The sequence below is a fragment of the Sodiomyces alcalophilus genome, assembly GCF_042370955.1.
Source record: "Sodiomyces alcalophilus JCM 7366 unplaced genomic scaffold ACRALscaffold_9, whole genome shotgun sequence".
NCBI classification, from domain to species: domain Eukaryota; kingdom Fungi; phylum Ascomycota; class Sordariomycetes; order Glomerellales; family Plectosphaerellaceae; genus Sodiomyces; species Sodiomyces alcalophilus.
The window spans coordinates 36,106-48,766 of record NW_027263540.1 but is presented as its reverse complement, the minus strand read 5'-3'; the positions used below and the strand labels follow the sequence as shown (position 1 = coordinate 48,766).

At 38.8% G+C, this 12,661-nt stretch overlaps 1 protein-coding gene across 1 annotated transcript; it reads left to right on the top strand.

Moving 5' to 3' along the window:
- Positions 1 to 958: 958 nt before the first annotated feature.
- ACRALDRAFT_2022911 (uncharacterized protein) lies at positions 959 to 10,574 on the top strand (the record flags this gene model as incomplete). Its single annotated transcript, XM_071020112.1, has 3 exons — positions 959 to 972; positions 1,315 to 1,499; positions 10,549 to 10,574. The coding sequence occupies 3 exons, from the start codon at positions 959 to 961 to the stop codon at positions 10,572 to 10,574; spliced, it is 225 nt and encodes a 74-aa protein (XP_070871287.1).
- Between the last annotated feature and the right edge of the window lie 2,087 nt (positions 10,575 to 12,661).

The window sequence follows — 12,661 nt, the reverse complement described above, 5'->3', positions numbered from 1 at the left end:
AAAGACCTAGGACTTAATAAGTATAAAAAATACGCCTAATAATTATAATAAAATAAAAGAAGACTACCACGTACTAGGAGGTTGTTAGGTCTTTAGAATCAAATACAATAGCTCTGGCGAAGCTATTTAATATAAGGCTCGGTGGGTTATTCAGGGGTTTAATCAGGTTCTAGGTCTTGATTATCTAGAAACTTTTATACTACCTGCCGGCCAGAAAGCTATACATTAGTTTAATACTAGGCGTATCCCACGGCTAGAAATCTAGGCAGTTCGACGTTAAAAACGCGTTCGTTTATGCGGATATAGATGCCCTGATATTCGCTACATAACCTATAGGCTTCGGGAAAAAAGGCAGCTTAGAAAATAATAATAATAATAATACAATACTCTATAAGCTTAATAAAGCTTTATACGGGTTAAAACAAAGTCCTAGACTCTGGTATAACTACCTGGTTAAGATATTATCTAGGCTTGGTTGCCGGGTCTCTGAATATAATAACGGAGTTTTTACTTTTTATAAATATAAATATAATAACAATAATAATACTAGAATAGAAGAACGAGCTATTCTTTTATGCCACGTTAACGATATAGTGGCTCTAAGCCCTTCTGAGAGTACTTTAGACTATTTCTTTAAGGAGATATCTAAAGATATTACACTTAAAGATTTAGGTGAAATAAATACCTTTCTAGGCTATATAATAAATATAAATAAAGAAAACAAGACTCTTTCTATAAGTCAGTTCCTTATACTAATATAATACTCGAAAGGTATAATAAACGAAGTCTGAAAAGGGTTAACACCCCTTATATACATAAGAAGGTCCTAGTACCAAATCCTGAACAGGCGTTAACTAATAATATAAAGAAATACTAACAGGAAACCGGGGCTTTATTATATCTAGCCTTACATTCAAGACCAGATATAACGTACGTAGTTAACCAGTGTTCTCGCTATATGAGTAATCCCTCGTAAGACCACTTTACTGCGTTGAATCGAATCTAGGCTGATATAAATACATATCCTAATATCGGTCTTTTATATAATTATAATAAAGAAGATCTTGGTATTTACGGTTATTCAAATACCAGCTTTTCAGATATAATCGAGGATAGAACCTCGACTTTAGGATATATTTACTGCGTAGGAGTAAATAACCCCGTTAGTTAGACCTTAACTAAATAAAAAGTCGTTACTTTATTAATAACAGAGGCCGAATATATAGCTCTTATAGAAGCTTCTAAAAAAGGAATCTATCTTTATAATCTATATAAAGATATACTATAGAATCTAGGTCTAGATTCTAATATAAGAGGTAATAATAATAATAATAATAATAATAATAATAATAATAATAATAATAATAATAATAATAATAATAATAATAATAATAATAATAATAATAATAATAATAATAATAATAATAATAATAATAATAATAATAATAATAATAATAATAATAATAAAACTCTCGAGATTCCTACTATCTTAATAGATAGTAAGAGTGTAAAGAAGCTCGCCGAAAACCCTGAGTTTTATAAACGGGTAAAGCATATCGATAGGCAGTATCACTACTACAGGCAATAGCTATATAATAATAAAATAGACATCGTATATATAAATACGAAATTTAATATAGCTAATATAATAACTAAAGGTTTAGCAAAAGAAACTCATAATACTCTTTGCGGTTATATAAACCTAGGTCATAAGGACGATACGTTGGCTGAGTATGATTTGCCGCCTTATAATAATATTAAAGAATGAAAATACTAGGTTTTAATACTTGGTATTCTTAGTTCTTTATAAGGGGATATAACTAGGTTTTTTACCTCCGTGTTTTCCTAGATATCAAAGGTCTTTCTGAATTTTCCTTTGAATAATAATATACTATAATAATAACAAGGGTTTTGGAAATTTTCCCTTGAATTAAAATCAAGAGGTTTTTTAAACTTTTTCCTCTATGTATTCTAGTCTTAGATAGACTAGGATTACTGCGGTATAATATAACCATAACCATAACTATAACCTGACTAAGCTGCACTTATTATATAAGAGTCAGCTTACGGGGGGTGTTAATCCTATACTCATAATAAATAATAATCATAATAATAATAAGTATAATATCTAAGTCAAAATAAACAGTATATAGTTATAGCTTTATAACCAGCTTAATCTATACTATAATACTATACGTATTATACGTGTATATATACTTGGCTTATATTATATATAATATAAATACACTAGGTATCGTAAATACAATATCTTGGTTATTACTTAAGCTAATAACGTGGCGTGATAACCGTCGCGTAGGCTATTAACGTAACAGTCGCCACCCAATCTTTCAGGGTCTTTTGCCAGCCCCGGATCCATGAAGAAATCCCAGAACTCAGTTCTTTACACATAATATAACTACGCGTTTTGCGTAACAAGCAGTAATCCTACGGATCTACGAATTCAACAGCTTTTGCTTGATTTTTTCCCTCTTCCGCGCGTACAGCCTACTACTCATAGCCCAATCCATCAAAACTAATAAAGGAATAAGGCGGTTAGGACTCCCCGCTAATTAAAGGCGCTTTATAGGAAGTAATAGACCTCGCAGCCGGCCTATACGGTTATATATACGTAAGGGTCTAAGTCCGAGTAACCCTAGATAACGCTCCCTTCAAAGCTTATATTAATTTAAGTGCCTCGCGATACATTATAAGCTAGCACCTTCTCCCTTACCTGCCCGACACGGAAGTCGATACGTGTAAAAGATCTACGCTTCGCGGCGTGGGTACTCTAGATATTATCAGATAGGCGTTATTTACCCTACTACTATAAGGTATAGTGGACGGCTAGCCCCGAGTCGGATAACTATATATAAAAGCTTATGTGGTTCCGAAGCTAAAAGCCGGTTTACTCCTTAGGCAGGAATCTAACTATCCGAATAAGGTTAATATCCTTAACTCGCGAAACGCTATCTAGATTAGGCTTTATAAAGGTCTTATCGTCCCGGCGCGTATCTTCGCTAAACGTTCGCTAATTAGACGCCGATTAAAAGCCGCTAAGAAGGTTATTATTCCGCCGTATTAGTATAGATTCGTCCTATTTAAGGAATAAAACGTAACCTTAGACTCTATAGAATTCTAACCGGATATTAAGAGTTTACTAAACTATATCCTTAGCGAAGGGATATCCGTCCTACTCTATAACGCTAGCGACTAGCCGCTACTGATTTCCCGGGGTAGTAAGCTAGGGTATAGAGATCTTTTCTACGCGGACGGATATTTTAATATAGAGTAGGATAATACCCGCGATATTCTAATAAAATAACTAGAGGCCGCCGAGAAGTCTCTAAGTCCGGAAAGATAAGGCGATATAGTCTAAGAGTATTTACCTATTAATAGGAAGCTCGGAATCGCTAAGAGCCTAGACGCCCCGACTAAAGCGACCCTAGAAGGCGTGACTATTTATAACCACGGAGCCCGCTTTATATAACGCTTTACTAAGACTATTAGTAACTATCCTAAGGTTTAAACAGACTAAGGCGTTATCGATATAGATAAAAAGGACTATATACGCGTTCCTCTAATTAATAGGTGGTATACCTAAAGGATTAGCTAGAAGCTATATCCGCTTAGCTATAAGAACTAAGTGTTTTTAGATTAGAACCTAGACGGACTTTATAACTAGGACCGTATGGAATAGACGTTAATATTAACGCCCTTTAGTGCTCCGGTTTTTATTATATAGTAAAAGGTAAAAGGTAAATATAAAGGCCGTATAGTGGTTAACCTTCGCGCCCTAAATAAGGTTACTATCTAAGATACGTATCTAATACTATTTTAGGATAAGGTTATTAAGCGACTCCGAGGGAAAAAGTTTATCTCCGTTATTAACGCCCAGGCTTTCTTCTACTAGTTCCTTATATACGAACTATATTATAAACGGTTTACTATTATTTTCTAATAGGGATAGGAATAACTAAAGGTCGCCCTAATAGGCTTCCGTAACTCGCCTGCGCACGTTTAACGCTATATAGACTTACTCTTTTACCCGTACTAGAACTTTATCTCCGCCTTTATTAATGATATTATTATTATATTAGATACCGAGGACGATTATACTAAGCACTTAAACACGGTACTCTCCTTATTTAGTAAAAAGAGGATTAGTATCTTTCCCGATAAGTCCTTTATTAGCTATCCGTTAGTCTAACTACTAGGATTTAAGGTTAACGCCCTCGGCTTATTGAATACTAAAGAATATACCGAAGCGCTCTTAAAGATTCGCCCTCCGACTTCTCTTTAATCCTTAGAATATTAGATTAGGATAATAGGGTAGCTTCGCTATTTTATTCCCCGATTCTTTTATTAAATCGCTCCCTTTTAGTAATAAAAAATAACCCTTCTCGCCGCGGCTTATTAGATTAGGAAGGATAAGGGATAGGCCTATAAGGTATATACTAAACGTATAACGTTTAAGACTATTATTAAAGAGTTAGCTATATTCTATAATATTACCGGCGCTTTTACCTTAGATACTTACCTATTCTACTATATCCCTACTAAGATCCTTTTTATTTAGCTAGACGCCTTTAAAAAGCACGGGTTCTCCGTTATACTCTTTTCGTTAGCTAATAAGACTAAATAGCTTATTAAAGGAATCTTTAAGAAAATCGATATTCGACTAGTGCTTTATATTAGTAAGGGGCTTAACGCCGCTAAAAAGAAGTACTAGCCCACGGAACTTAAGGTCGCCTACTTAGTATAGGCTATTCGTAAGGCCCCGTATTATTATTTAGTCCACCTATTATAACCCGACTATAATCCTTATAGACTATATAGCTATTATCTATAGTGTAAGGTCGACTATCCTATCTAGCACTAATAAGACTAGGCTAAATATAAAGCTTACCCTTTTTTCTAAGTCTTTTAGCTAATTCTGGTTAGATTATCGATATATTCCTAGTAAAACGAATATAATAGCCGACGCTTTATTTTAGCTACCTACCACCGACGGCCTACCGGCTAAAGGCCTAGGTAAATTAGACTGGATTTAGGAAGACTACGCTATACACTATGTTAACGAAATCTAAATAAAGGACGATATACGATAAAAGATTATTTAAGGATAAATTAACGATTTAAAGTAGGCACCTATCCTTACCTAAACCACTAACTATAACTTACTAGTTAAGATCCTTTTCGAGGTAGATAATAGTCTCTTATACTAAGTGGATTCGAATAGGAGAAAACGCCTTTATATCCCCTTCTCCCTATATAAGAAACTGCTTTAGGCCGCTTATAACGACTAATACTATTTCGGAGCTAAACAGATATAGTATAATTTAGTTAGCTATTTTATAATTCTATAACTCGGTAAAGAGGTTAACTTATATATCGCTTAATATAAGATATATCGTACCTACTAAACGGATTAGCAGGCTCCCCTTAATACGATATAGCCTATCCTAATACCCCTAATATCTTTCTATACTATCGCTATAGACTTTATTATTAGACTACCCGAAATGCCTCTTATAGGGATACCTTAGTAGTATAAAGGCTTCCCTTTATTTAATACCCTCCTAACCGTCACGGATAAGTTCTTAAAGGCCTCCCTGCTTATCCCTGGCTATAGCACCTAAACCGTAAAGGACTAGGCGTCCGTGCCTTTTTAAGCCCTCTAAATAGGTAACTAGAGTATGCCCCGCGCTATTATCTCGGATTATAACCCCAAGTTCTTATTAGACTTCTAGATAACTCTATAGAAGGTAGCCGGAACTAAGCTAAAGTTCTTAACGGCCTAGTATCCCTAAACCGACGGTATTTTCGAGAGGAAAAACTAAACCATTAAGATCGGGATATATATATACCTAGCGAATAGCCTAAATACCCTATAGCCGAAGATGATTATACCTTTATAGTTTAACCTAAATAATGCCTTTAATAATATACTCGGCTATACGCTAAATAAGATACTATATAGCATTAAAACGAATAGTCCGCTTAACCTAATCGGTAATATTAACCCTAAGTTCTTATATAAGATATTCTAAGAGGATACGAAACTTATTCTTATAATAGTATAGATATATATAAAGCGCTTATATAATAGGAAATAGCGTAATATTTAGTTTAAGCCCGGCGACTACGTATATGTCCGCCTTAGCCGCGGGCACTCGCTCCTAGGCAAGGCTAGCTATAGGCTTAGCGCCTAACGGATAGGCCCTTTTAAGGTCCTTAAGCAGGTATTACCGCTAGTATATACATTAGATCTGCCTAGAACTCTTAACGTGCACCCCGTTATTAGTATTACTTAGCTCTAAATAGTTAGGTTCGTGGAGATACCCGAGACTAGGGGACCCGTCGATATATAAGATAGAGACTAAGAGTAATAGCGGGACCTATATAAGTACTACGAGATCGAAGCTATGCTAGATAAACGGATTACTTGTAAAGGAAGAGGTAAGCCACGTACCGAGTACTTTATTCGATAAAAGGACTAGCCGGACTAGTGGAATATCTAGATACCGGTAGACGTAATAGAAGCTCCGGATTTAGTAGAGGAATTCGAAGAACGTTAAAGAGCTTTAGAGGTGCTTTGTATAGCTTTAAAGGGAGTAAAAGAAGTTAAAAGACCAGAACCCGGCGAGCCCTAAAGAACGAAAGAGACTTATCTAGCCTCGCGGCGGAGCCAGGCTAGGGCTAAAGGACCGTCCCCCTTAATAACGGATACTCCTTTAGAAGGTATAGCCGGTATAGAAAGAATAACACTATCTAATCTAGAACTAGTAAGAATAGAAGTATACAGGCTATATAGCCCTAGTATACACGTAAATTAATATAGCTGGCTTAAAAATAAAAGATTTCCTTAGCCGTTTATAGCCTTACTATTTCCCTTTATTCTTTACTTATAGCTAAGCGATTATAATAGTTACCTTGAATATACGCTTATTTAATAATTTTCTTATAATAACCCCTATTATACTTATTATAACCCCTATTCCCTATCACTATCTAGCTATTTAGTTTTATTGCCCTTATCGTATTCCGTAATATAAGTATTATTCCCTGTTATAAGCCTATTATTACCCTAGCCGCTCCTTATATAACCCTATGCCCCCTAATATAATATTCTATATCGTTATATACCTAACTAATATCTATAGGTCGAAGGACTAGGCGCTACGAGACGAGTTTACTTATTAGTTTAAAAACGGCCGGGACGGCTCCGGCTTAATATTCGACGGGTACTTTAGAACTATTAGCCTATGTAGCGACAAAAACGGCGTCGTATACTATCTTATTATAGCCGGCCTAGTATTTAAGTAGTGGGTTACGGAGTATAAGGCTATAGTAAAGCGGTACCGTCGTTAAGTATCACGGGTTAACCCCTTAAAAGTATAGTTCTGGCATAAGGCCGGAACCGCTAATTAGCATATAGATCCGACGCTCGGACCTCGCGCTGCACTTACCGCGGATTCATATATACCTAGTAAATCCTGCACCTCTCTATAGATCTTTCCTTTTCTTTTCTTAATTCTAGCTAATATAATTATTCGGCCTTACTTAGTGCGATTAACCTATAACTAGCCGCTTATATAGCTAGAATTTAGCAAACCCTACGCGCTATATTAGTATAGACTTAGATATAAACGCGCCTTTAGGCGGCGGCGGTCCTATAAACCCCGCCGAGCTAGCTAAGTGGACGGATAGAAGGATTACCGAAGCTATTAATACGACGCTTAGTCCCTTATAGGAATAGATAGCTTAATAACAAGAGCTACTTTAACGACTTATAAACGGTCTCGCGAACGCCTAGGCCCTATAGTAACCTACCCCTAACCTCGCGCCTCCCCTAGAGGGAGCCCCTATAAATATACCTATAGAGTCGGTAGTAGGTCCCCTAACCCCTATAACCTCTGCTCCCCCCTAGATTATAGTCCCGTAGGAACCACGTAAACTATATCCGCTATATACTAAGCCTTTACTATACCCCGCGAAGTTTAGTAAAAGACGAATAGAGTACGCTACCTAGTTATAGTAGATACGCTATAAGCTCCTATTAAATAAACACTTATTTAATAACCGAGCTAAAATATAATACTATATTAACTTATACTTAAAAGGGAGTGCTTAGTAAATAGTGTTAGCCTTTTACGCCGCTAGGGGGCCGGGAGGTACCCGCGACCCAGAGTCGTTCCTTACCTACCTAGACCATACGTATAAGGACCAGAACGAATAGCCTCGCGCGGCCTTTAGGCTATATTCCCTTAGATAGCGTGAGGAATAAACCTTCGCGGAGTTCCTACCGAGATTTAAGAAATAGATTGCCTAAGTAGGTGATAGCGAATAGGCAGACTTAGTAAAAATCACTTTCCTTAAGGGAGCCCTAAGCTAGAAGCTACGGGGCGCCCTAGTTACCGCGAAGTTACCTTATAATTATCTAGGCTAGGATATAAAGGTCTAAAGTATCGCCTAAAAGCTAGAAGGCCTACGCCTAACTAGCCGGAATACTTATATACCGAATTAAGCCCGGAACTAAGAGACTAACGCCGATAAAGATATTATAATAAAAGGGATTAATTAGGTCCAGCCCGATACGACTATAAACCGACCTCGCGATAACCGGGGGTACTCGGAGTATAGGAAAAAGGGATATATCCGGATAAACTATAAGTCCCGGGATAAGGGCTTAAACGCTAAGGGCGCCCGCGTAGCAAAGGTCTAGGCCGGGGATAGCGATACTACTTTAAGCTTAGATAGTTTAGATAACGATAAGGAGTCGGAAAAAGAATAGCTTTAATATAAAGACGGGCGTTAAAGCCGATAACCGCTTTACAGCAGGAGTAGGAGGCGTTTAAATGCCTAGCTAGCGGCGACTTAGCTTTAATATTAACGCGAGTAAATAAAAGATATATATATACTCTTATAGATACGGGTTATAACTACTACGCTACTAAAAATAAACGCTTTACTTAAAGACTTTAGTTACTATTAGTCGATAAAAGAAAACGACTATTAAAAGGATTCTTAGATATATCTAAGCCGGCTACTAGCGCCGGGATCGCCGTATTTAAGCTCGAGATTAGCAACTATATATAACGAGTCTTCGCCTATATAATAGACGGACTAGATTAGGATATATTCCTAGGGAAGCCATGGCTAGAATATAACGATGTTATATATTATATACAGAATCGTATATTATACCACGGGGTCGCCGATATTAACCTATAACTAGTAGGGGAAGAAAAACCAGCTAATATATAACTATCCGCGACGTAAGGCTAGTCTCGGGATCGGTGTTTATAGCCACGGTATAACGGATAAGAAGGGGGTTAAAGGGAAGAGAAAGAGACGAGTTTAACGCTTTTTTTATTTTATTTTATTTATTTATTACGCGCATGCAGCCCTAGAGCTATGGCGCGGCGGGCTATAGCGCTAGGCGCTATAGTCCTAAAAGACAGCTAAGTATAGTGCTATAGTAAAGAAGTATAATCAGTAAATAATAAAGGAAATCCTCCGTATTAATCTGCCTAATACCCTGTTCTTTATACTAAAGTCAGGAAAACCAAACCAGGAAAAAATCAGACCGTAGAATCTATAGTAATTTGCCCCTTAAACCAGTCTGCCATAGCTATCTTAGTAGCTAAGAGGAAGGCCTATAAGCCCTATAATCCTTTCTTAGTACTAAATAGCAGCGGTAGAGTTAGCGGTAGGCCTGCTAGGGCTTCCCGCAGGGCGTCTCTTTCTGCCCTATAAATAGGGCACTATAAGATTAGATACGCTGTATCCTGGACCGGGGAGCCCGGGCAGGAATAGCGGTCTATAAAGCAGTTTTAGGCCCGTTTTTGGTAGGGTCTTAGGTAGCCGAATCCGGTTTTTAACTGGATATAGGCTGATTAGAGCCACCGTGGGCCCTGTAAATACAGGGGCTTTCGAGAGAAGCGGAGGTTATCCTAAACTAGGCGCCTATATAGGCGGCCTAGCTATACTGTTTTGCCCCTTTTTTCGGCCTCTTCTTTAGTAGCCTAAAGGGATTTCTACTTAGCTATCGTAGCTGCGTTTACCCGGCGTTTTAGGTAACTAAGGGTAACTAGCTTAATAGATTTAGTGGCTTTCCCCGGGTCTAGAGCCCGTTTAGCTACCTTATCTACTAGTTCGTTGCCCTTTATCCCTATATAAGCCGGGACCTACTAGATAAAGACCGAGGTGCCTTATTGTTTAAGGCGGGAGATATGGTTTTTAGCAGTTATAGCCCACTACGAGGGGCCCTAAAGCTTCTGAATAGCCGCCTATGAATCGCTAAAAATATAGCACTCTAGGGGCCTAGAAGACTGTTATAGGGCAGTCTCTAGGGCCTAAACTATAGCGTATAGTTTAGCATCGGCGACTTCGGCAGAGGGGCCTAGGTTAATTCCTAGGGCTCTACAGGGCCTATTAGCGGGTGACCACTGTATAATAGCGGCCGCCGCCTGCTTAGGCGTTATAGGGCCCGGGTGGCCTGTGGAGTGGCCTTAGGAGCCGTCGGTGTAGAAAACAGATGCCCAGCTGCCGAGAGACTGGATTTCCGTTAGGGCTTCGAGGTGGGCTGTTTTAGGGTCGGTGGGGTCTTTTATAGAGGGCTGCGGCGCTGTGTTTAACGCTTTAATTTATACCGTTAGTATACAGGATATTAATAAAGCCCTCTATACAAAGGAACCCGTGGCCCTTTAGGATTATATCCCTATAAATATACTATAAAGGTTTAGCGACCTCTTTACGCCTAATAAGGCTAATAACTTACCCCCCCACTAACTAGGCGTCGATTATAAAATCACCCTAAAATAAGGTCCCGATAGACTTAAGCCGACCTTACCGTAAGGGCCCCTTGACGGTATATTAAGGGAAAAGTTACTAGTGCTCCGGAAGACGCTTAACGACCTAATAGATAAGGGATTTATATAAGCTAGTAGCTTAGCGACGGCTACGCCGGTCCTATCCGTGAAGAAGCTAGGGGGCGGATTATGCTTTTATTATAAGTATAAAGCCTTCAACGCGATTACCTAGTAAGATCGCTCCCCCCTCCCTTTAATCACTAAGACTCTACGTAACCTAGCTAGCGCTAAGTAGTTTACGAAACTCGATATAGTCGCGGCCTTTTATAAGATCCGTATAGCTCCCTGATATAAGAGTAAAATAGCCTTCAGGACGCGCTTCGGTCTCTTTAAGTAGCTAGTATATCCTTTCGGACTAAGCGGCGTACCCGCTACCTTTTAATACTATATTAACTAGACGCTATAGGAGTTCCTTAATAACTTTATCACGGTATATATTAACGATATCCTAATCTACTTTAATAGATCTTATAAGGACTACGAAGTAAAGGTCCGGCTAGTATTATATAGGCTTATAAATACCGGCCTAAACCTAGACCCGGCTAAATACGAGTTTAGTATAATAATAATATAATATCTAGGATCTATTATTATCGTGGATAAAGGGGTGTTATATAACCCTGAGCAACTAAAAGCTATTTATAACTAGGAGGCGCCTACCTTTATAAAGGGAGTACGAAGCTTCCTAGGGTTTATAAACTACTACCGGATATTTATCTATGACTTTAGAGGTATTATAGCCCCCCTCTTAGCAGTAATAAAAAAGGACCGACTCCTTAGGTAATTTTTTTTTTTTTTTTTTTTATTCATTACGCGCATGCAGCCCTAGAGCTATGGCGCGGCGGGCTATAGCGCTAGGCGCTATAGTCCTAAAAGACAGCTAAGTACAGTGCTATATAGCAGTAAATCAGTAAATAACAAAGGAAATCCTCCGTATCAATCTGCCTAATACCCTGTTCTTTACGCTAAAGTCAGGAAAACCAAACCAGGAAAATCAGACCGCAGAATCCATAGTAATTTGCCCCTTAAACCACTCTGCCGTAGCTATCTTAGTAGCTAAAAGAAAGGCCTGTAAGCCCTGTAATCCTTTTTTAGTACTAAATAGCAGCGGTAGAGTTAGCGGTAGGCCTGCTAGGGCTTCCCGCAGGGCGTCTCTTTCTGCCCTATAAATAGGGCACTGTAAGATTAGGTGCGCTGTATCCTGCACCGGGGAGCCCGGGCAGGAACAGCGGTCTGTAGAGCAGTTTTGGGCCCGTTTTTGGTGGGGTCTTAGGTAGCCGAATCCGGTTTTCAACTGGATATAGGCTGATTGGAGCCACCGTGGGCCCTGTAAATACAGGGGCTTTCGAGAGAAGCGGAGGTTATCCTGAATTAGGCGTCTATACAGGCGGCCTAGCCGGACTGTTTTACCCCTTTTTTCGGCCTCTTCTTCAGCAGCCCAAAGGGATTTCCAGTCAGCTATCGTAGCTGCGTTTGCCCTGCGTTTTAGGTGACTAAGGGTAACTAGCTTAACAGATTTAGTGGCTTTCCCCGGGTCAAGAGCCCGTTTAGCTACCTTATCTGCTAGTTCGTTGCCCTCTATCCCTATATGAGCCGGGACCCACCAGATAAAGACCGAGGTGCCTTGTTGTTTAAGGCGGGAGATATGGTTTTTAGCAGTTATAGCCCACTGCGAGGGGCCCTGAAGCTTCTGAATAGCCGCCTGTGAATCGCTAAAAATATAGCACTCTAGGGGCCTAGAAGACTGTTGTAGGGCAGTCTCTAGGGCCTGAACTATAGCGTATAGT